Source organism: Moschus berezovskii, chromosome 6, assembly GCF_049115385.1.
Source record: "Moschus berezovskii isolate FMDL1 chromosome 6, NW_MosBer_1.0, whole genome shotgun sequence".
NCBI classification, from domain to species: Eukaryota; Metazoa; Chordata; class Mammalia; order Artiodactyla; family Moschidae; genus Moschus; species Moschus berezovskii.
The window spans coordinates 86,875,980-86,901,831 of record NC_142465.1 but is presented as its reverse complement, the minus strand read 5'-3'; the positions used below and the strand labels follow the sequence as shown (position 1 = coordinate 86,901,831).

The window sequence follows — 25,852 nt, the reverse complement described above, 5'->3', positions numbered from 1 at the left end:
ATCTGTAAACATACCCAAATCTGATTAAAAAAAAAAAGTGGGGGTGGGCAGAAGGGAGGAGAAAAAAAGAGTGAGCACTAGTCTAAGCAGAGCTCTGGGCTGGAAGCTGTGGAGGTTACAAGATAACATGAGTTTACAGACTGCCTGGAAGCTTAGCGTAATAGTAGGTGAACAAGCAAACTCAGAAGTTGTTGATGAATTCAGAACATGATAAATCGTCAGCGAGCTTGGCTCGTGCTGCTAGTGGAGGACATTGTGGACACAGTGCTTAAGGTCTTGAAAAGAAAAACAGAGAAAGGCTTCAGGGAGAAAGGGAACATTTGTTCCCTGCAAATGCAGGGATCTGAATTTGCCATCCTGCAGAAGAAGCCTGCACTTTTGCATTTAGAGGCCAGCATTTGCAGCCCTGGATTTGGGACTGTGAGAGGAGAGGGGATGATTGGAAGGCCCTCTCAGTACATTCCCACTGATCACGGCATTCAGGAGAAAGAGGAATTTTGTGCCCAACCACACTCTCACAAAGCTTTGCATGTCTCAGGTGGGTATTCACTGTCAGCGACTCTCAGTGGTCACTGTCCCTTTTGGGTCATGATTTTCTGCTTGATGAGAAGTGCTTTTTTGTTGTTGTTGCTGTTTTTTATGAACTATGTTGCATTCTAATATTTTGTATTAATAGTAACAGCTGTGCTGAATTTGATTCAGGTTCCTTGGATTAAAAACATATGCAATTTTAATTTTCCCACAGTAGTTCAGTGTTAAAGAGGGTCAGGCTTACACGTATCACTTCCTTTTTCAGACAAATGGACACCTCCCTGGGAATGGAGATGTGTATCAAGAAAGACTGGCCCGTTTAGAAAATGATAAAGAATCCCTTGTTCTTCAGGCAAGTGATTTTTAAATGCTTTTTTCCGCTCATGACTTAACTTATAGACACCATTGTTAATTGGGATGGCAAATTCAGTTGCTTACAGGAGCCAGACTGCTAATATAAATAAGTATGAGGCCATCTATACACATTAGGGACCCGTGAGGACTGTGATGGGACAAGGGTATGCATACCCAGTCTCGAGTGAGCAGCCCTTAGCTTCTGCTCTTCAAGGGCCAGTTTGGTGATAGGCACAATGTCATCTGATTTTCTGATAAATGATCTTTTTAAAAACAAATATATATAGCAGAAATTCTGACTTTGTAACTATATATGTATATATATGTGTGTCTACATAGTCATATATCTGTTTCGTAAATATGAATAAGAATTTCTGAATCTGAATATATATTTAATTTTTTCAACTTGAAAAATGATGCCATGGACCAAACAACACAAAGTGGGTAGTGGAGTCCTGTTTGTAGGTTAAATTTGAGTTTTCCTCTCCTGCACAGTCATTTAAATCCTTGACAAATAGTTTTACTTCGGGATTTTGATCTAAAAGAACTGAAGCATAGGGAATCCCCTGGTGGTTCAGTGGTAGGATTCTACACTTTCACTGCTGTGGCTGGGTTTGATCCCTGGTCAGGGAACTAAGATCCCACAAGCTGCATGGTGGGGGGGGGGGGGGGAACAAGCATATTTACTAGGCTGGTGGTCATTGGAAGGAAAGCTCAGAGATTCGCAATAAACACTGAGGATGAAAGACCAACCCAGTGGCTCCTCTTGGGCCTTTGAGCTACATCTTGGCTTTTGAATACATTTGTGGACAGTGGGATCATGAAAGATCTCACAGAATTTGGATTCCCAGGATTCTTTTCTGTATTCTGTGTCAAGTATCAAAATTGAATAGTCCTTGGTGTGTGGCAGCCCTGAATGAGAAGGGAGTTTGCAGGAGAATGTATACATGTATTAACACATGTATGGCTGGGTCCCTCTGCTGTTCACCTGAAACTGTCACAGCGTTGTTAATACACCCCAATACAAAACAAAGTTTAAATTAAAAAGAAGAAAAAGGAGATGTGGTATATAGTATATATATTTACAGTGGAATACTACTCCATCATAAAAAAAGGGAATCTTCCCATTTGTGACAATGTGAATGGACCTTGAGGGTATTATGCTAAATGAAATGTCAAGACAGAGAAAGGCGGATACCACTTGTTTTCTCTTATATGCGGAATCTAAAAGACAAAACAAATGGAAAAAAACCTCAGTGATACAGAGAACAGATTGATGGTTACCAGAGAAAAAAGGTACTAGAGGATAGTTGAAATGAGTGAAGGGAGTCAACTGTATGGTGGTGGGGATGGTGACTAGACTTGTTATGATCACTTTGTAGTGTGTACAAGTATCAAATTATTGCATTGTATACCTAAAACTAATATAATGTTATAATATTTTACTTCAGTAAATAAATGATACAGACCACTTTCAGTCAGTAGTGAAAGTCGCTCAGTCATATCCGACTCTTTGCGACCCCATGTCCATCGAATTCTCCAGGCCAGGATACTGGAGTGGGTAGCTTTTCCCTTCTTCAGGGGATCTTCCCAAACCAGGAATTGAACCCAGGCCTCCTGCATTGCAAGCAGATTCTTTACCAACTGAGCCATCAGGGAAGCCCTCCACAGACCGCTTTGGGGGGAAAAAATAACAAAACTAAATAGTCCTTGAGGACTTCTGTTTCTAATATTAACTCCATTTCCTCTCTTAATCTCTAATACTGTCTCCCATCCTCACCGGACCCTCCAAAAAAGATAATTTGTATACATGCTCTTTCTCCTCTGAAGAGTTGCAATGTTTTATCCTATAAAGTGTTGCACGTCCCCAATTCAGCCCTAACTTTCTTAAAAATTGAAGACGAATCCTCAAACCAATACGTATGATATGAATAAGCGTGTGAAGGGCTGGTTTCTTATTAATTCTTAGGTTCCTTTTTTTTTTTACAACCAAATTGGTAACATCATCCCAGTTTTTGTTCTCTGTAGACAAATAAAGTTGGTAGTGGAACCCAAATTTTTCCTAATCAATGACAGTATTTTGCTCTGTATACAGGTAAGTGTGTTGACAGACCAGGTAGAGGCTCAGGGAGAGAAGATTCGCGATTTGGAGTTTTGCCTTGAAGAGCACAGAGAGAAGTTGAATGCCACAGAAGAAATGCTGCAGCAGGTATGTTCAGAGGTGGGGATTCCCTGCTGAACTGTTTGAGATGCTACATTTATACGTTGTGTTTGCTCTGATACAGTGGTGAATTTTATGATTCACTTAGACTGGCTTATTTGAAGCAAAAACATAGAGTTGTGGGTTTCCAGACACATACACACAATAGAGTATTCATTGCAGTTAGTATCTGGAATAAAATATAAATAAGATTGTACATGATTTCAGTTTTCTTCTTTATGCTTCCATATGGTTGCCTCATTTCCAGCCATGAATGTATATTTTAGAATTAGGAAAAAGGGCTTCCCTGGTGGTTCAGATGGTAAAGAATCTGCCTGCATTACAGAAGACCCCGGTTCGATCCCTGGCTTGGGAAGATTCCCTTGGAGAAGGGAAAGGCTACTCATTCCAGTATTCTTGCCTGTAAAATCCCATGGACAGAGGAACCTGGGGGACTAGAGTCCACAGGGTTGCAAAGAGTCCGACACAACTGAGTGACTAACACACAAGAACCTTATATGACTCTTAGTGGAAAAAATTTATAACGTATATGGGCACACACACATGTATGATGCTTGTCCAGTAGAGGACCTATAGTACGGTAGGTAGACTACACACTGCAGCAGGACTGTTTAGGTTGAGTCCGTGCTTTGCCATTTCTTTGCTGTAATGACTTTCTGCAAGTTCTCAACCTCTCTGTTCCTTAGCTTCCTCAACTGTTCAGTTGCTCGGTTGCGTCCATTTCCCCGTGACCCATGGACTGCAGCATGCCAGGCTTCCCTGTCCTTCACTATCTCCCGGAGTTTGCTCAAGCTCATGTCCACTGAGTCAGTGATGCCATCCATCCAACTCATCCGACCCCTTCTCCTCCTGCCTCCAATCTTTCCCAGCATCAGGGTCTTTTCCAGTGAGTCAGTTCTTTGCATCAGGTAGCCAAAGTGTTGGAGTTTCAGCTTCAACATCAGTCCTTCCAATGAATATTCGGGACTGATTTCCTTTAGGATTGACTGGTTGGATCTCCTTGCAGTCCAAGGGACTCTCAAGAGTCTTCTTCAATACCACAGTTCAAAAGCATCAATTCTTCAGCACTCAGCTTTCTTTATAGTCCAACTCTCACATGCATACGTGACAACTGGAAGAACCATAGCTTTGACTAGACAGACCTTTGTTGGCAAAGTAATGTTTCTGCTTTTTAATTTGCTGTCTAGGTTGGTCATAGCTTTTCTTCCAAGGAGCAAGTGTCTTTTGATTTCATGGCTGCAGTCACCATCTGCAGTGATTTTGGAGCCCAAGAAAATAAAGTCTCTCACTATTTCCATTGTTTCCCCATCTATTTGCCATGAAGTGATGGAACCAGATGCCATGATCTTAGTTTTTGAATGTTAAGTTTTAAGCCAACTTTTTCACTTTCCTCTTTCACCTTCATCAAGAGGCTTAACCTTTGAACAAGGATAATTCATGGGTTATCCTAATGAGTTTCTATCTCATAAGGTTGTTTTGAGGATTGAACCACTTAATACATGTAAGAACAGTACCTTTCACATAGCAAACATAATATCATCATCAGTGTTATCATAGGCTTAAGAATATATAAGTTTATATATGTGTTTGTCAATAGAACATATGTCTCCCCAAAAAGCAAACATGTGCTGCTTATTGAACACTAGCTTGAAGGTTCACACTCAATGAAGGTTAACTAAAGCAAATAATTTTTCCAGATGTATCTGTTTAGAATTAATCTTCACATGCTTTACTTAATAATATTGTTTTACAGTCATAAGAAAGACACTCCCATATGTGACTGTTTATAATAAAGCAACTTTTGCATGTATCTCTTCAATTCTAATAGGAGCTTCTGAGTAGGACATCCTTAGAAACTCAGAAGTTGGACCTGATGGCTGAAATATCTAACTTAAAGTTAAAACTGACTGCTGTAGAGAAGGACAGATTGGATTATGAAGATAGATTCAGAGACACGGAGGTAAGTGGTGCCCTTTCTCTCGCTTTACATACATACACATATACATACACACACCCCTGGAGAAGGTAATGGCAACCCACTCCAGTACTCTTGCCTGGAGAATCCCATGGACAGAGAAGTCTGGTGGGTTACAGTCCATGGGGCCGCAAAGGGTTCAACACGAATGAAGCAACTTAACCACGTGTATATATATATATATATATATATATATACACACATACATATTTATTTAGATACAGGGCTTCCCTGGTGACTCAGACAGTTTAAAAATCTGCCTGCAATGCAGGAGACCCAGATTCAATCCCCAGCTTGGGAAAATCCCTGGAGAAGGGAATGGCTACTCACTCCGGTATTCTTGCCTGGAAAATCCCATGGACAGAGAAACCTGGTGGATTACAATCCATAGGGAGATCTCCTGCAAAGCAGGAGACTGTTCCTGGGTCAACAAGATCCCCTGCAGTAGGGAATGGCCACCCACTCAAGTATTCTTGCCTGGAGAATTTCATAGACAAGAGGAGCCTGGCGGACTATAGTCCATGGGGTCACAAATAGTCAGACATGACTGAGCGACCAACGTTTTCATTTTAATTTATATATATGCATACTTATATATCTCAGTTCAGTTCAGTTCAGTTCAGTCGCTCAGTCGTGTCCGACTCTCCGTGACCCCATGAATAACAGCACGCCAGGCCTCCCTGTCCATCACCAACTCCCGGAGTACACTCAAACTCATGTCCACAGAGTCGGTGATGCCATCCAGCCATCTCATTCTCCGTCGTCCCCTTCTCCTCCCGCCCCCAACCTTTCCCAGCATCAGAGTCTTTTCCAGTGAGTCAACTCGTCGCATGAGGTGGCCAAAGTATTGCAGTTTCAGCTTTAGCATCAGTCCCTCCAATGAACATCCAGGATTGATCTCCTTTAGAATGGACTGGTTGGATCTCCTTGCAGTATAAGGGACTCTCAAGAGTCTTCTCCAACACCACAGTTCAAAAGCATTGATTCTTCGGCGATCAGCTTTCTTCACGGTCCAACTCTCACATCCATACATGACCACGGGAAAAACCATTGCCTTGACCAGACGGACCTTGGTTGGCAAAGTAATGTCTCTGCTTTTTAATATACTGTCAAGGTTGGTCATAACTTTCCTTCCAAAGAGCAAGAGTCTTTTAATTTCCTGGCTGCAATCAGCATCTGCAGTGATTTTGGAGCCCAAAAAAACAAAGTCTGACACTGTTTCCACTGTTTTTCCATCTATTTCCCATGAAGTGATGGGACCAGATGCCATGATCTTTGTTTTCTGAATGTTGAGCTTCAAGCCAACCTTTTCACTCTCCTCTTTCACTTTCATCAAGAGGCTTTTGAGTTCCTCTTCACTTTCTGCCATAAGGGTAGTGTCATCTGCATATCTGAGGTTATTGATATTTCTCCCAGCAATCTTGATTCCAGCTTGTGCTTCTTCCAGCCCAGCGTTCCTCATGATGTACTCTGCATATAAGTTAAATAAGCAACACGTATATTTCTAGAACAAGTTGAAATTCCTTAGAGTTGTAAAGGAGAGACAGTTAATTACTATATGCCCTCATTATCCATACTTCTTTTTAAGAATAAGCTTAAATTGATGCTGGGAAGGATTGGGGGTGGGAGGAGAAGGGGACGACTGAGAATGAGATGGCTGGATGGCATCACCGACTCAAGGGACATGAGTTTGACTGAACTCTGGGAGTTGGTGATGGACAGGGAGGCCTGGCGTGCTGTGATTCATGGGGTCGCAAAGAGTCGGACACGACTGAGCGACTGAACTGAACTGAACTGAAATTGATTTTTTATCACTAAATGACAATAGTAACTTTTATTTTGAGACTTTTGATATGAAATATTAATCCTTTCACTCGCCTTTAAAAATACTTTGACTTTAGGACATTTGGAGCTTCTGTCTGTCTGCCATTCATGTATCCATCTGTCTGTCCATTCATCTGTTCATCCATACTGATTCTCTTCATTGTGGAAATAATGGATTCAAGTGCATGACTTTACTAATAGTTCTTATTTAGGCACATCCATTATTCACTATATAATAAGTAGATTTTTAAATAGGTGTAGCAAACATGCTTTCATTATGTACTCATTAAATCACAGATTTTAGAGGTCATTTAATTTGGACTTTTACTTTTGGTCTATTCCACATGTTAGTCATTCCAGTTAATAAATACAGCTCATTATACTTTTGTGAAATTCAGGGTAGATTTTACAACTTGAAGTACCCCTTTTCATTTCTAAACATGCTTTCTTGTTTGTTCAACTTAGTTTATTGTTACTCTAGGTCTTCTAGTTTGTTAACTGCTTTTTGTCAGGAGGTGCAGTGCTGAGCATATCCATATGAAATCTACTCATTAGAAAAGAAATATAAAGAGCTGTAGAAATTTTTTTCTCTCCTAGGGCCATCTCTTCATTTTTCTTTATTTTGTTTACTTGGTTGGGTATGGAGAAGTGTCATACTTAGCTACAAAATTGGCACCAAGAAGGAGAGAAGAGAAATCATTTACTTATGCTTCCCCTCTGTTTTCATTTCAGATATTTATTTTATGCTGACTGCATGCCATCATGATATGAGCTATATTACATATGTTTTCCACTGTATGAAAGTCCTTCATAGATCTGAATTTAATAAGGTTTATACTCTAAGTTGCAAAGAGTCGGACGTGACTTAGTGGCTGAACAGCAACAACAAATACTCCATTGCTATTTTTAAAGTTAAATTTCCAGTCAAATATATAACTGTACTGGAAAGTCTTGGTATATGTATTACTTCCTCAGTGACATGTGAAGTGAAGTCGCTCAGTCGTGTCCGACTCTTTGCGACCCCATGGACTGTAGCCTACCACGCTCCTCGGTCCATGGAGTTTTCCAGGTTGCCATTTCCTCCTGTAAAAGGAAATCCCAACTTAGCTCACGTTTTAATCTTAAAGCTCTTTATCAGTCACCTATGTTAGTATGTTTTTCATTTAACTGAGACTGGAGCTCTTAAAACTTAGAAAACTACTTAGTTTCTTTAAAATTCTTGCTTTCATGCTTTCTTTAAAAATCTGTTTGGATATTTCTTCTTTTCCCCTTTTTGTCCTTCCCTGACTCCATAGTTGCTCTATAAAATGGTGATAGAATTCAGTCAACATATAGATAAGGTGGCAGTGGAGCTAATTCTGGTGTCAGGAAAGAAGTTAGCAGTTTTGAATCATTAAGGGGTGGGCTTACTATACATACAAAGTTTAGGGAAAGTCTTAACCCATACAACTGTGGTTAATTTGGATACAAGATGTTAACCAACCATTAGGACTAAGTTGAAGTAGCTAGCTGTTTTATGGGTTTTTTTGGTAAGATCCCAGAGCAATATTTGTATTTCTTGAGTTTGTCTGCATTTTTTGTAAAAGCTTTTTTTGGTGTTTTCTTCCTTCATTTATGCATTGCCTCAATCATATGCAAGGTGATCTTGTCACCAAACCTCTAGTAAACTTCAGTCCCTGATAACGTTCTAATAAACATTCAGCACTATTGGTAAGATGTAGCATGCGTTTTAGAGATTAAAGATTATGGGATATTATAAACTGCTTTTATATATGAAAATAATTGAAGTAGTCTTTAAGATTAAAACTAAAAAAATTAAAATTGAATATGCTCATTTTCCTACCTTTCCCCTTAATTGAAATGTTTCTCTGGCTATTTCATGAATCCAAAATTCTTTAACTTTGTCTTAAGACTTTAGGTTATCTGGAGATGAATTGCTAAGAAAACAGTGGAGTGTGGGGAAGAAGTAGAAGTAGAGGCACTTCCAAAAGATTAGGGGTAGAATTCTTGAAACCTTGGAAGACAGGGCTTGCCTAGCCCAGGAATAGCTGATAGGTGGTTAGCATCATTCAACAGTGCCCCCTTCTGGTAAGAATACAGATATCAGAAATGAGTTTCTGTAGAGCCCTAGTTTTCTGTGAAGGAAAAGGGAAAAATAACAAGGATTTTCACTTTTAAAAGTACTGAACTTCTGATAAGAAATTACTTTGAAATTGTATTACATTTTTAAAACTTTCATATTTAGGAGCTACTTCCAGATTTTCTATCTTGAAAATTATCACGGAAATTATCGTGGAAAGATAGGGCTTCTTTCAGATTAAAAATTTATGTTTATACTTACAGTATTGCCTCAAGGGGTAATTGGGTAGTTCTTTTTTAATAGAAAAATGACCTCAGTTTATAATTCTGTTTTCTTCTTTTGTTTCTTCTTTACAAATTGCCACTATTTCTAAAGAAAATGGTAAAATACAACAATCCAAATAGAATTCAAAGCTGAGGAATTCCAACAATCAACAATTCAACAACAGAATTGAAACAATCCAAATAGAATTCCAATACAAATAGAATTCACTTTTAATAATAAGTGGGAAAATATATCTGTGGAAGACCAGATTGATTAAAGAAGATTACTAAGAACTTGTATTATGCAAGAGTGGTTAATAAATGGTAGATAAATGAATGGGAGAAACTGACTTTTTCCTTTTACTTGAATTTTGAACTTACAGGTAAACTAAATCACAACTTAATCACAATTAAAATGTTATTAAATGATGTCAAACAGTTATTTATATCATTCATAAACAGAAAATAGCTTCTTATTGAAACATATTAATCGTTATAATATTTATAAGTATTATGTAATACTAGGTAGTACTTTTCCCCATTTTACAAGTAACTACAATTTAAAAACCTGTAGGTTTTCTGAGAAGTATATTTCACTAGAGCATCCTTTTCCTGGCCTCTGTGAGGTTGAATCATTACACTTTAATAGCATTGTTCTGTTTGTTTATTATAGCATTCTTATGTAATTCTTTTCTGTTACCTGTGAATCTGTGGCTCAGGAATAAATGTCTTGAGAGGAACAAAAACACGTTAACCATTGGTGGAAGTTTCATACCTTGTTGTTAGAGAAAAGGCATCTTCACAGACTATTTGAACCCTTCTGGATGACTTAGTATTGTTTTGCATTCTAATTTATTTTTCCTACTCTCTGGCCTGTGGACAAAAATATGTCACTATTGCTCAGAATATTTAGACAATGTTTACAAACGAATTAGATTTTTGAAAATAAAAGTAGAAAAGGTGTATGATTTGTATTTGTATTATGAAAACATTAGGGTTACTTTCTTTTGCATTTTTCCAAACATAAAAATTATATTACGATGCTGAATATATTTGTACATGACAGGGCTCTCATCTACCCTCAAATTTAGAATCCTTGGTTTAATGTGTTTAAATTTCATTCGTTTCTCCCAGATTGGATTGAGGAACAATATATATTTTGTAGACAAATTAAGAAATTAGAAAAATATTTTTATAAATATCCATATATCACTGAAAAGGCCCTAAAAGTAAATGACTTTACTAAAGAAAATTTCTCTGGATTATTTTAAAAAGACAAAGTCCATATAGTGATTTTTAATCTAAAAATATTTGCTCAATGATAACAAGTGATCAGTTACCTTTCTTAAAAATTAGTCACTTTTCATTTCCATAATCAGTGCTATCGTTTTAGGGTGGAGGAAATGTTTTCAATGGAAAAATTCAATGGATCTTTCAATGGATCCATGGAAAGATTCAGTGAAAAGATTCTCAAGGAGACGCATTCATTCTCATTTGTCTAATTTCATTCATCCAGCTGTAACCCAAGAGCCATTGACTGAGGATTTCCAAACTGCTATTTTGGTAGGTAAAATAGGTGTTTACTGCTTTCCTAATGTATTTCCTTGTTTCTTTTTGGACAGGGGCTAATGCAGGAGATCAATGATTTGAGGTTAAGAGTCAGTGAAATGGAAAATGAAAGACTTCAGTATGAGAAAAAGCTGAAATCTACCAAGGTAAGTTTTCACAATGGCGAAAAATTTTATATAAGTGGCTCTACTACTTATCCATGATCAATAATATAGGTAAAATACATTTTCTACTTAGAATGTGATAAAGAAGACATTTTAAGGCATTTTACAAGTGAACAAAGTTTTTCCCCAAGCTGGAGACCATCTAGAATTTAAACACTATTGTTCTGAATAAGGGCTTCCCTGGTGGCTCAGTTGGTAAAGAATCCGCCTGCAATGCAGAAGACCCTGGTTTGATTCCTGGGTCGGGAAGATCTGCTGGAGAAAGGATAGGCTACCCACTCCAGTATTCTTGGGCTTTTCTTGTTGCTCAGCTGGTGAAGAATCCACCCTCAGTGTGGGAGACCTGGGTTTGATCCCTGGGTTGGGAAGATCCCCTGGAGAAGGGAAAGGCTACCCACTCCAGTATTCTGGCCTGGAAAATTCCATGGACTGTATAGTCCATGAAATTGCAAAGAGCTGGACACAACTGAGCGATTTTCACATTCTGAATAAGTAGAGAAGGGAATGGCACCCCACTCCAGTATTCTTGCCTGGAAAACTCCATGGACAGAGGACCTTGGCAGGCTGCAGGTCCATGGGGTCCCTAAAGAGTTGGACACAACTCAGTGACTGAACAGCAACAATTTTGTATAAGAATCGGGGTTTAACTAATTTGATAGAACATGAAACTCCAATACTTTGGCCACCTCATGCAACGAGTTGACTCACTGGAAAAGACTCTGATGCTGGGAGGGATTGGGGGGCGGGAGGAGAAGGGGATGACAGAGAATGAGATGGCTGGATGGCATCACCGACTTGATGGACATGAGTTTGAGTGAACTCCGGGAGTTGGTGATGGACAGGGAGGCCTGGCGTGCTGTGATTCATGGGGTCGCAAAGAGTTGGACACAACTGAGCAACTAACTGAACTGAACTGAACTTGTCATTTCTCTCAGTTATCTAACCTCCTTTATAAACTGGTACTGTGTTCTTGGTTACTTAGCTTGTCTTTTTCTATCTGTAGTTTTCTTTCACTTCTGTCTCTCTACCAGTCTTTAATGGCCAAACTTTCTAGCATGAAAATCAAGGTGGGTCAGATGCAGTATGAAAAGCAGCGGATGGAACAAAAGTGGGAATCACTGAAGGTGTAGTAGACCTTGGGTAATGGGTCCATGGCCTGTTGCTTTCTGGCTTGTATTGTTTTGCTGTGATGGTGTTTTTAGTGATGTGTGCATTCATTTTTTTGTGTGTGTCCCCTGTTTTTTTTTTAATATGTGTAAAGCTAATTAAAGGGACATTGCAATCCCTAATATTGTTTTCAGAAGCATATGAAACAGCAAAAAGTAGTAAACTTGTAAAATAAAAGTATTTGTTTATAAATTAAATCTCATTATCTTAGAATGAGATCCAAGCATGATAAAGTAATTGCAAAAGTTCACCTGGGAAAGACTTCTCTTTGGTATCAGTAATAAACAGTCTTACTCTTTCAAGACTTTCTCAAAGGTAAATGCGTACAGAGTTAACTACCATGGCAGTGAGTAGATGTTACTGCTTAGAAGCATAGTAAGCTCATGGCAGCACTTCTTGACAGTGCTACTGAAAATTCCTTATATTTGGAGTCCATTCCCACCATAAGTAAAAACTATAATAGGCCAACTTCTTAGCTGCTTTGGAAAGCTACATCTTCTCATAATGCTAAACGTAATAGGTATCTTTACCAACTGAAAATAAAATGTTATATTGAAAATAAAGGCACACTTATTAGCATTGCATAGCTTTATTACCTATGTTAAATATAACCAGCAAAACTTAAGTTTGCTAAAGCTAGTACTTCTTTACCAAAATGAAACTGAAACAAACTTCAGTAAATAGAACACTGGATTTAAGGTCTTAAATAGTTGTGTAGTTTTTTTTTTTTTTTTTTTAGATTAAAGAATCTCTTTTTTCCCCATTGTTGTAGGAGATTCTATTCTTTTACCTTAGTGATGAGAAGGAATTATTTAGTCCAATGACTCAAAGTTGTTTATTGCCTGCTGCCTTATCCACTAATTAAGTTCTGTCTTGTCCAGGGAACATGAGTACCATCTTGAAATGCTGAATAAATGTCAAGCAAGTCTAATATATTTTTTCAAATTTGTATTTTGTTTTGCTTTTATGACACTAAGCATCTAATTTGATTATATTCTTTGATTAACTTGGTCAGATGTTTTACTTAATGTAAGATTTAAACCTTAGGGCTGTCCTAGTCCTGATTACACATTAAAAGATTCATTTTTAATTTGGTCACAAAGAAACTTGAAATAATTATACTGCAGTTATTATAAATTGGACTTTTATTAATTCTCTTGCTTCCTGCTTATCATTGCCACTGATTTCTGAAGTTTGTGTTTAAATTCTTGTAGTTTTTTTGTTACATTCATGAAAACTAATTATTGACTCAAGAGTTAACAGACTCTCTGAATATTCCCTTTTAGTCATAATCTACTGTTTTTGAATGACTTTATCATTTGTAGGAGGAGCTGGCATCTCTGAAAGATCAACTGGAAGAGAAAGAATCTGAAGTGAGAAGACTACAAGAAAAATTGGTTTGCCAGATGAAAGGAGAAGGGATTGAAATTCTTGATCGAGGTAAGAATATGTATTAAACATTTGTTTTCTCCTTTTGTTAAAACCATCACAATCTATAAAAGATTTGATGTTAGATGATGTATAACATTAGCATCAAAGAGAGAGAGGAGCAGCAGAAGCCATCTGAGCCCGGGACCCCAGGGACTCCTCTGAGACTTCACCATGCTTGGGCATCTGTTAACTTCCTCTTGAGCAGCTAGAGGAGGGCACCTCTATACTTTTGTGGATGTTTATTTTAGATTAAGCCTAATCATTGGTCTTAATGTTAGTTGCTCAGTTGTGGCAACTCTTTTGCAACCCCATGGACTGTAGCCCACCAGTCTCCTTTGTTCGTGAGATTTTCCAGGCAAGAATACTGGAGTGGGTAGCCATTCTCTTCTCAAGGGGATCATCCTGACCCAGGGATCAAACCCAGGTCTCCTGCATTGCAGGCAGATTCTTCACTGTCTGAACCACCAGGGAAGTCTACATGGTTAATTATTACTTGGTAAATTCTCATCATGAGAGAGTTCTTGTTCAAATTGCAATTGTCTATACAGTGAGGGACTTGAATTAGATTACCTCCATAGAGTGAAAAGGTTGGCTTGAAGCTCAACATTCAGAAAACAAAGATCATGGCATCTGGTCTCATCACTTCATGGGAAATAGATGGGAAAACAGTGGAAACAGTGTCAGACTTTATTTTTTTGGGCTCCAAAATCACTGTGGATGCTGATTGCAGCCATGAAATTAAAAAACGCTTACTCCTTGGAAGGAAAGTTATGACCAACCTAGATAGCATATTAAAAAGCAGAGACATTACTTTGCCAACCAAGGTCCGTCTAGTCAAGGCTATGGTTTTTCCCGTGGTCATGTATGGATGTGAGAGTTGGACTGTGAAGAAAGCTGATCGTCGAAGAATTGATGCTTTTGAACTGTGGTGCTGGAGAAGACTCTTGAGAGTCCCTTGGACCGCAAGGAGATCCAACCAGTCCATTCTAAAGGAGATCAATCCTGGGTATTCATTGGAAGGACTGATGCTAAAGCTGAAACTCCAATACTTTGGCCACCTCATGTGACGAGTTGACTCACTGGAAAAGACTCTGATGCTGGGAAGGATTGGGGGCGGGAGGAGAAGGGGACGACAGAGAATGAGATGGCTGGATGGCATCACCACTCATGATGGACATGAGTTTGAGTGAACTCCGGTAGTTGGTGATGGACAGGGAGGCCTAGTGTGCTGTGATTCATGGGGTCGCAGAGTTGGACACGACTGAGCGACTGAACTGAACTGAACTGATAGTCTTCTTGGCTCTAGATTGTCCTGGCTTTATTTATCTGCAGGTTTCGTAACTCCCTATCCATCTGAAAATTCAGTTCGTCCAACATTGAGGGAAATGGATCTTTCGTCTCTGTTTTCGCATATATAGAACGTACTTTCTTTGGGGACATTCACAGGCAGGTTATGCTTTCAAGAGTCTTAAGAGAAAAATGGATTCATAGGACTTGTGAGCTATAGAGGCTGCGTTAGAGTAGTGCTACCCACAATCAGATCTGAGGACTAGCACTGGTCTGTGATTAGGGTAAGACAGAGGATGAGATGGTTGTATGGCATTACCGACTCGATGGATGTTAGTTTGAGCAAGCTCGGGGAGTTGGTGATGGACAGGGAAGCCTGCAGTCCATGGGATCCTTGGGATCGCAAGGAGTCAGACATGACTGAGTGACTGGACTGAACGGAACTGGTCTGTGAACCACTTGTTAGCAGTACCCAGCCAGACAGGTACAGGCAATAAGAGCTAGTGTTTAGAAACTTCATGGAACCTGATGCTGACATAACATCTAACTGCGTGATCAGTGGACTCATCTTGTTGAACAGGAGATGGATCATTTCAGTGCTGTTGAACTTGAATGGTGAGATGGAGATGATATAAGCGGTGTCCTCATCATGTTCACAAGGATCATAGATCAGACTGTAATGGAAATATAAAAAGCAACTGATGCAGCATTAGCTGGTTTATCATCACAGTGTTTAAGAAGCACTTGTACCTATAAGGCCCAGTTTTAATATGAGAAAATCAAGTTTCAGAAAGATGAAGTAACAGAGGTGGTAACTCAGATTTACGCCTTCTAATTAATTACATGAGGTTCTAACCTCACAGAAAGCATTATGGTATTATAGTGCCAGTCCTAAAGTCATAAAATAATGCTTCCTATTCAGTCTTTATGAGATTAAAGTCTCTTTGTTTTAGGTAAAAAGAGACCAAATTATAGTGCTTTTAAAATATTATCATTGTAATATATGCTAACTTCCAATTCAATGGGTTTTCCTGCACAGATGAAAATTTTAAAAAGAAGCTCAAAGACAAAAGTAAGGTTTTTGGTGTATTTCCATCAGCCTTCACATTCACCCAAAGTAAACTTGGACTGTTCTTTGCATGTGTTTTAAAACATTTCTCTCACCAAAGATGTAAAATTGCTTCATCAATAAGCTCCTCATTTCTTCAGAATGTACCAAATAGAGGGTAACTAACAGATGATAGAAGCAAGAGTAAAGACCATTTTGCAGATTGTACCTGAGTCAGCCCCTTTGCTCTGCAGGTTTCAGCAGAGCCCCCAGACTGGTAGAGGCGAGGAAGCATTTTCTCTGTGGCCTGAGATACAGGGTCAGAGGAGAAAACAATGTTTATACTCCAGTGAAAATCTGCTTTAAAAAAAATAAATGTATTTATTTATTTTTGACTGCACTGAATCTTTGTTACTGCATGCAGGCTTTCTCTGTTGCAGTGCGTGGGCTTGAGGGCATGGGCTCAGCAGTTGTGCACAGAGTTAGTTGGCCCTCAGCATGTAGGATCTTACCAGACCAGGGATCAAACCCGTGTCCTCTGAATTGGCAGGTGGGTTCTTCACCACTGGACCACCAGGAAAGTCAAAACCTACTGTTTTTAAAATTTACCACAGTTAACAATCATTTTGAACTTGCTTTTGCTTTTCAGTGTTTTGTAGCCCACTTTTTCACTGAGATCTATATTAGGAGTTTCTATAAACATACCCTCTTGTGTCACAAAAGAAATTGTACCCAGGCTGACTAACAGAGCCTAGATTATATAATGCAGGATAAAGATAAACCCTTAGTGGGCTTTCCTCCAGATGTTAAATTCTTCAGGAAATTTGCCATTTAAAAAATAATAATAAAAGCAGTTCCTACAGAGTATACTGTAATTGAAAGTATTATATCTCTGCTGGATGATGCATCATTGCGTTAAAATTCACCTTCAGTAGTATTTTTTGCTCTTGGAAGCAGACAACTTTAGCTGAACTTTTTTCTCTGTTTTAATTTTTTTAATGTGTGTTCTCATTTTGGATTGACTTTTCGTATTTAAAATATTTGCTTTTATGATTAAAGTAGCATGCTTTTCTATTTGAATATCAGGTTTTAAGGAGAATCACTTACTTTGGCCCTTATATTTTAAGATAGTATTGGAAATGAAGTTTATAGATGAAGCAAGGTACTTATTATCCTTCTGTATGGAATCTACAGCTAGCTTCTTAGCATGACACTCATGTAAATATCACATTCCATCAGGCTGTTACCATTTGTGTCTGTCTCAGTTATAACTGAACAGTTTCTCTGCTTTTGTCATATATATGCCATTCATCACTTTCACCTGCTTTATTATAAGTTTCTTCTTTTAAAACTCCATGTTTTTATTGTTATGGCACTGAAATTTCATCTTCAGCGTTCTTATCAGGATTTTGTTCTTGCTTTGAGAGAGGGCAGTTGTTTTTTTTCTAGAATGATGACTATTAAAGTGAGCTATAATAGAAAGTGTTCATTTTTCAGATTTTCCCTAAAAGAGAATATAAATGGTAAATGTTCCTTAAAAAAAAAAACAAGCAGAATAAATTAACATTTTTACCTTAAAATATTTCAACATGAAAAGTCAGTAGTTTCTTGTTATTTTCACACATTTAAAAAAACACATTTCTGATTTGATGTTGTGATATTTCAGATATTGAAGTACAAAAAATGAAAAAGGCTGTGGAGTCTTTGATGGCAGCAAATGAAGAAAAGGTATGTAGGTGAAATTTAACTGTTTATTTGGATATGTTACATCATCATTTTGATCATTCCATGCATTTTCATCAGATACCCTAGTTTGAAAGAACATCCCCTAAACAGCTGACATTAAGGGGAAGCATTCTCCCTTCCTGCCCAAGTGGACCTGCTCTCAGCGGGTCAGTGACACACTTGGGCTGTGTAGATAGCACAAGTACAGCCAGCAGCTCTGGCTCTACTGAGAATCCATCCCTCCAGCCCACCATCTTGAATTTAGAAAGTGTTCAAGCTAGCAGATCAGCTTTTTACATTCAAGTGACAAGTGAGAGAAAGGACATAGTCCATAGTACATCTTTTCTGTGGTCCCTGGAAATTCTGGGCCACCATATGAACTCTGAAGGAGGTAGCCATGGCAATTTTAGCTTCACCATCATGTTGACTTTAATCTCTATGAACATGTTGCTTCCTTCACACTGCTGGCCTCTTTCACATCTGGGATTGTCTCTGCTCTCCTGCATGGTGAGATGCCAGGAAACAGGCACAGGCACCATAATCAAGATGGCACTAGGCTTTGTTTGAGATGCACTGGCCTAATGCCAACATCTCCAGGAGGGCTTCTCCTCCAGCTGTTGCTTCTTCTCACTGCATTCTGCTCAGAGCAGGGATGCGGGGCCTTAATAAAGTAACGTGTCTCTTCATGGCTTCCCTGACCAACCACATACCCAGCAGGCAGGTTCGGATCCTGTCACCAGAACTGTCCCCCCCTCGTGTCCCTTAATGAGTAAAACAAGGAGACATTTTCCCACAAAAAGAGTAACTTCAGGGAAATAAAAATCAAGCCAATGCTAAAGAACTTTGTCTTGATCTTTTTCTCATCATAAGCTTCCTTCTCTTCCTTGCCTAACCCTGTTTATTACCTTTCATTCTTTTTGTTCTTTATTCAATGGAAATAAACTCATTCTACCACCCACCCATATATAGGTTTATTTGTGCTAGTCCTCCCCACATCAAATAAAAAAGTCATTAGCAAGCTGTGCACATAGATTGAATTTGAAAAAAAAAAACACACTAAAATTCGTTTTGTTTTCATTTCTCTCCCTCAAAAAATAACAATAACAAGCAAAGCTCCCAATGTTGAATGAGGGCTTATTAGATGCTCAGACTTCTCTAAGAGCACCAAGAGTGACCTAACTTCTTGGTGGTTCCAAGAAGCCTTCAAAGAGGACATATTTGGGCAAATCCTGAGTGAGAGCAAGAGTCATTCATCAGGAAAATGAAATGTTCTGGGCAAAAGATCCATGAGCAAAAACACGAGTCAAAACCAAGTCTTGAAACAGCCACTGCATACTGGGAAAGTTCTGGAGCCATGAGATACAGGTGGAGGACGGTGTATGGGGGCTGCTATAGTGACGCTGATGATTTAACGATTTGGGGTCTCAGCTTTAGACCTGGAACAGGGACATCATTAAATTGCCATGTTAAAAAGCTGATTCTGGTGGCAGAATAGAATCAAGGATAAAAGAAAGAGAATGAAGACAACAATTAAGAGGGTGTTAAAATAGGTGAGAAATGAAGATGTGGAAACAAGGCAGTGGCAGTGAAGTGATAAGGGGGGGTTGGTTTAGAGAAATTCACTGGTTACCAAGATTTTTAAATCTTTGGATTTGGGGAAAATTTTCTGGTTTGCGGCAGTGGGTTGAATGAGGGTACCATTAAAAGAGTTAAGGGAATCCAAGCAGAGACTCAAGTACTCGGGGCGAATAATAAGCTTCATTTTAGATGTATTCAATGTGTGATGTGTTTGTGGGACATTAAAAGGAGATTTCTCTTAGAAAGTTGGAAAATGAATCTACATTTTGGGATTAGTGTAGGATTATTAGTTGGTAGGCAGTGAACCCTGTCAATTTTGGGAGAAATATAGAGTTGAAATATGTAGATTGGTGGGGACAAAACTATAGTTGATGTATCAGTTTGCTTTTGCTCCATATAAATCATATTTGTTAATTCTCATACTTCTGTAGATTGGCTAGATTGTTCTAGTCTGGGCTGACTTTGCTGATCCTCTATCATTTGCTGGTGACCGGGATGGGGCTATATAGTTTAAGATGGTGTAATTCACATGTCTGGTGATTGACAGATTGGGTTGTGTCTTCCCAAATGATCTCCCTACCTCCATTAGGCTAACCTACGCTTCTTCAAGTAGTGGCCTCAGAGTTCCTAGGACAGCAAGAAAGGGCACGCCCCAGTGTGCAACTACTTTTCAAGCCTTTGCTTTGAACCACATTTGTTATATATCATTAGCCTAAGTAGGTCATATGGTCTTGCCCCAAATCCATGTTGGAGGGAGCTAGGGAGCCCATGTTTGTAATCTACCACCCTGAGGGCTTGGGAGAAGAGAAGAGGGTAAAGGATAAAACCTTGAAGCTCTAACATTTCATATTCTGGGTTAGGATGATAGTGTGGGGTGGAGTGGGGGGTAATGGAGGTAGAATATTCATCAGCTCAAGGATTTTTTTTTTTCACTTTACAATATTGCATTGGTTTTGCCATACATTGACATGAATCCGCCATGGGTGTACATGTGTTCCCCCTCCCACCTCCCTCATCCCATCCCTCTGGGTCATCCCAGTGCACCAGCCCCTGCTCAAGGATTAACAAATCAAGACAGAAGAAAAGAAAGAGTGGAGAGGAAAGTGAAAGAAGGAAAGTGGGGGTCAGTCAAGTGCCACCTGGTGATCAAATTCAGAAAAGGATGAAAAGTGTCCATTGTTTTTAGTAAAGAGAAGGTCATGTGCGTGTGCTCAGTGTGTCCGACACTGCAACCACATGGGCTGTAGCCCACCAGGCTCCTCTGTCCATGAGATTTCCCAGGGAAGAATACTAGAGTGGGTTGCCATTTCCTACTCCAGGGAATCTTCCCAACCTAGGGACCGAACCTGTGTCTCCTGGGGCTCCTGCATTGGCAGGAGAGTTTTTACCACTGCACTACCTGAGAAGCTCGGAAGAGAAAGGTCCCTGATGATTAATTGAAGCAACTTTGATGGAGTGTTTTAAGAAGGGAAAAACCAGATGGAGGTTGATGGTGGCTGATGAAGATAACAAGTACAGATCTTTCTTTCCAGCTCTGACTTATGTTAGAGAGGAGAGTAATTAAAGTTGATTTTTTTCTCGGTTTCTTTTTGTATCTTATTACCTTGTTTTGTTTTTGTTTTTTAAAGATGGCAGCTGAAGGATAGGATCTCTAAATTTAGAGGTACTTTTTCTATATCTCTGATGTATGTAGGAAAAATATTCTAGACATTAGCGGTTTTATTAAAGTTTAGAACTATTCTTTGAATAATGTAAATAATTCACGTCTGCTCATTCTTTGTGTCACAATTACTCTTATTGTTTTAAAATCACAATATTAAGAATTATTATTTTATTAATAGGATCGGAAAATAGAAGATCTTCGACAGTGCCTGAACAGGTACAAGAAAATGCAAGAAACAGTGGTTTTGGCTCCAGGTAAAAAAGGTGTGTAGCTCTAAGAGCTTTTCTACCTGAGTTGATTTTACATGGCTGTAAACTTTTTACATTTGGCCTCAATTGCTATTATTTCAAATTAGGTGGCTCATCCATTCATTCAGCAATGTTATTAGGCATCTGTCCTCTGCCAGAAAAAGTGTAGTTTGCTGAGTGCAGTGTTGTTTGGTTGTTCAGACAGAGCCATCCCCATGTATAGGGGACATTCTAGAGAGAGAGAGAGTCACAGCATGTGCAAGAGCCTCGGTGGAAAAGGACCTCAGTGTGTGTACATAGAGCTGATTCACTTCATTGTACAGCAAACTAACATAACATTGTAAAGCAATTATACTCCAGTTAAAAAAAAGGAGATGCATGTGCCTGAAAGGTAGTGGGCAGAGGGGAGAGTGAGACCGATGAGATAATAGAAGAGACACAGCCAGATCATGCAAGGGGAGGAGTTTAGCTCTCATCCCAGCCCTGAAGATCCACTGAAGGGTCTTAACAAGTCAGTGACATGACAAATGGAGCATCATGGACTATGGACCACTGGGGCTATTCCAGTAGTGTTGGAAGGAAGGGAAACCAATCAAGAGAACCTTGCAGTATTACAGTGGGAAGATTTGATAGTGCTGATTGGAAATCTATTCTGGTGTTACCCTTGACTTAATAGTATGATGAGTTAGATTAGCAAAGTGAAGAAGAAGCAAGCATCAGGAAAAATGAACATTTCTGGCTAAAGCAACTAGCAGAGGATGGCTCCACTTACCAAGAGGGGGAAACCTAGAAGAGTAACATTGCATGGGTTGAGGGGGATTGTGTTCAGCTTTAAACACATTTTTTTAAAAGTCTGTAAAACATCTAAGTAAAAATAGCCTGTATTTTGTTGTATTTATTATTATTTTATCTGCTGATGGGCCAGTTGGCCATCCTCAAATACAGCAAAGCTTTGGGGATCATTCAAAATAAGCAAAAATGTTAAGAGCTTTGAAGTTCTTTTGTTCATTAGCACTGCATAGGTGGGGCTATTTACTTTAAAAGTAAGTGGTGAAAATAAATCTTTGGGAAGGTATTTGTGGAACACTTGGGATTTTGAAATTTTAATTTTGATGGGTTCACAAAGAAAGAAAATCCTCTGGACCAGGATCTTTGAACAAAATGGATCTTCATCTTTTTGTCCATAAGGCCTGGCACGTATTAAGACTTTATAGTTATCTGAATGAGCAAATAAACCTCTAATTATCATGACAGTTCTCATCACTCAGCATTTTCTATGCTTTCACAAGAGTCTCTTTTAAGGAATATTACAGATTCTGTAATTAATTTTTACATAAAATTATTATGTAAATATTTTACATAGTATTTTTGCATAGTCATAGTATTTGTAACATTGTTTGATTTTATAGAATCTCAATACTATAATGTTTCAAAATAAAAGAAGAGCAGATTAATTTCTGCAATTAGACTATATTGTAAAACATTTTGAAAATAGAGAAAAGGGGTAAAAATTACTCATAATTGTACTGGCATGATCACTACTGGCATTTTCATGTAATTCTTTCTTCCTTTTTAATCTATGTGTATAAAAGTCTATTTAAAAATACAGAAGGATTTTTATAAACCATTGGAAATTATGTCCTGTTCTAATGAAGAGCTTCATCAACAGTGCTTTCTCAGTAGGATTTATGTTTATTTAGAAAATCCTCAGGCAATTCTAAGAATACCTCAATTCTAATAAAATTAGAGTAAAAATCTAATAAAACCTAAATTAAAAAGCTGTGTCTAGTTAGTATCTTTAAACAAGTAAATGATTTGCCATTCTGTGTTATTTAAAGGCTAGTTGGAAGGACCATTCTGTTTTTAAAAAAGAATGTCTGGCACTGTTGTTCAGCACTTAATCCTTTTAATTTCTAGACACATTTAAAAAAATTCTCAGAGTTGCTACTTTGCTGGTTATGTGATTGCTTTTTTCCATTAGGTCATTATTCCTTCTGCTTTAAAATGAAATGAGTGGCATAAAAAACCCTCTTAAGAGGGACCAAGAGTCATCGTCTTTTCTCCTTTTCCTTTTTGCTTTGCACATTTTTTTTCAAGAGCATAGTGGTGATGGAAATGGAGTTAAGTGTGACTCTGTTGCTGTTTAGAATCACTTCTGTTATACTACTGGAATTCCTCCACAGGTTATTTCTGAAGTGAAATATTTAAAGCCTCAAATGCTGACACAAAATTATAGAAGGGTTGTCAGACTAAGTTGGCTTTAATGCCAATGCTGTGAGTCCGTAGTTATGTCTGTTAAACCACTGTTGATTAATTGATTACCTCTGTTAATACCAGTGCTGGATATTCATGTGGCCCAAGAACCCCTGGGCCTTTGGTGCTCCCAGTTTAAGGTGCTGTTCCTAGGGCCCATGTTGTTGTTCTTAGGGATGACAGAAGTTGACTCTGATTTTTAAGGATCAGAAAACTCTTTATGTTCAAGATCACTGGGATTCTTCTTCCAAAAGTGAAAAGCTGTTGGTGCCCACTCTGCTTTGTTGTTTCCTAGGCCAAGATGGCGACTTTGAAGACCTGCTTCCTTCCAGCTCCTTCTCTACCCTGCTGGACGCGCAGGGCTTTAGTGATCTGGAAAAAAACCTATCGCTGACGCCAGTAAGGGGATCTCCCAGTCATGACCCATTTAACACAAGTGCTCCAGAAGAGGTATTTACAGACTTATTGTTTCTTCATGTTAAAGAGACTCTAATGTCATTGAAAGTTAAAGTGCTATTGACAGTATCAAAGACATGGGTTCTTTTCTCAGTTGGATCATGGACTTGCTTTGTCTTGGCAGTCATTATTACCTCTGGGTCTTTATTTGAAACATTTTTTTCCTCTCTCTTTAATAAATAAAGGTTTGGGCCATTTGCAGCAACATGGATGGACCTAGAGAGTGTCATACTGAGTGAAGTAAGTCAGACAGAGAAGGAAAAATATCACATGACATCCCTTATGTGTGGAATCCAAAAAGAAATGATACAAATGATCTTACTTACAAAACAGAAACAGACTCACAGACTTGGAGAACAAGCTTATGGTTGCCAGGGTAAAAGATCAGGGAAAGGATAATTAGGGAGTTTGGAATGGACATGTACACACTGTTATACTTAAAATGGATAACCAGCAAAGACCTGCAGTATAGCATGGAACTCTGCTCAGTGTTGTGTGGCAGCCTGGATGGGAGGGGAGTTTGAGGGAGAACGGATACATGTATGTGTATGGTTGAGTCCCTTTGCTGTTCACTGGAAACTATCAACATTGTTAATTCGGTATACCGCATTACAAAATAAAAAGTTTAAAAAGGAAATAAAGACTTGGGCAATGTCAAAATCACTTATATAATTCAGGAAAGACATATGAATCCTTTGGAGATAGACATGGTTTTCAAAAGAAGATTATAGTCTATCTACTTACTAAAAAATAAGTAGGCAGTGAATAAAGTGGGGGCAAAGTGAGATTATATAAGTTTCAGTCACTTGTGATGGTAACATGGAAAGGTGGTGGACTTCAGTTAACAAGCTGGGTATTGTGGAGCCATGTATTGCATGGAGGTACCCAAACTGGAGGTCAGCAAATGAATTATATATAAGCATAGTATGGCAAAACAATAAGAAGCAAATTGCCTTGACAGATTACACATCAATTGCTTGATCACTTGATAAATATGGTATCATCTGCATGGAGGATCTGCTTCATGGGATCTGTAGTATTGGAAAATGCTTTAAAGCAGCAGACACCTTCCTCCAGCCCTGCAAATTATCTTCACAAGGTGGAATGAAGAGAAAGACCACCTATTTTGTAGAAGGTGGAGATGCTGGCAGTACAGTAGACCAGATCAACAGGTCTTTTGAACTAGGGTGTCTGTCATGATTATTTTTTGTAATCTGATCAGTTAATAAATAGTGACTACTTTCAAATTAAAAAAGAAAAAGAGGAAAATTTCCCCTTCAATTTGTTAAACTTGAAAAAAGCAGCTAGAGAGGAATGAACAGTCTTAAACTCACTTATATTACTTTCACTTCAAAGTGGCACCAAAATCTCTTACAGTTATCTGTTGCACACCACCCCCAAAACTTTGTGGCTTGAACCACAATATTGGTTTTGCTGATGAATTTGCAGTTTGGGCAGGGCTTGGCAGGAACACCTTGTCTTTGCTCCCCTGGACATCAGCTGGAATGGTGAGAAACCTAGGGGCTTGAGTCATCTGAAGGCTGCTCTGTTCACGTGGTGGTAGAGGCAGACTGTTGACTAGGACCTCGGCTGAGGCTCAGACTGGAACCACTGCGTGTGATTGCTTAGCTTCCTCTCAGTGTGGTGGTGGGTCGCAAGGATGAGCGTCCCAAGGAGAGGACTGCGCAGATTCTACCATCTTTTGTGATGTATCTCAGAAGTCATGTCGAATCTCTTCTCTTGTAGTCATGGCTCCATCCAGATTCAAGGAGTGGGAACATAGACTCTGCCTCTTGATGAACAAGTGCCAATATCATAAGAATACATGGGATGGGATAAATTGGGGCAACCACATTTGGCTGTCTGGCTCCAACAATTTACATCCCTCTCCCATGGAAAATAACGTTCATCCCCTCTTCAAAGACCCCTCAGCCTCATTCCAGTTTGGCATCAGTATCCCCGGATCTTGTCATACAGATCAGGTCAAGTTATAGATGAAGCTTTTCGGGTACATT

The 25,852-nt window shown here is 38.8% G+C and overlaps 1 protein-coding gene across 8 annotated transcripts in view; it reads left to right on the top strand.

Annotated features, from left to right (window-relative positions):
• The window catches only part of PPFIBP1 (PPFIB scaffold protein 1), a 213,284-nt gene that overhangs the window by 160,471 nt on the left and 26,961 nt on the right, over positions 1–25,852 (top strand). For 3 of the 8 annotated variants that reach the window (XM_055396393.2, XM_055396391.2, XM_055396392.2), the window contains 10 exons: positions 797–883; positions 2,981–3,094; positions 4,935–5,066; positions 10,871–10,963; positions 12,013–12,105; positions 13,474–13,588; positions 15,906–15,938; positions 17,581–17,642; positions 21,059–21,143; positions 23,677–23,831. In XM_055396393.2, the coding sequence (XP_055252368.1) occupies positions 797–883; positions 2,981–3,094; positions 4,935–5,066; positions 10,871–10,963; positions 12,013–12,105; positions 13,474–13,588; positions 15,906–15,938; positions 17,581–17,642; positions 21,059–21,143; positions 23,677–23,831 (969 nt within the window). The remainder of the gene's footprint in view (positions 1–796; positions 884–2,980; positions 3,095–4,934; positions 5,067–10,870; positions 10,964–12,012; positions 12,106–13,473; positions 13,589–15,905; positions 15,939–17,580; positions 17,643–21,058; positions 21,144–23,676; positions 23,832–25,852) is intronic. The other 5 variants (XM_055396398.2, XM_055396394.2, XM_055396399.2 and 2 more) reach the window with 3 other exon arrangements.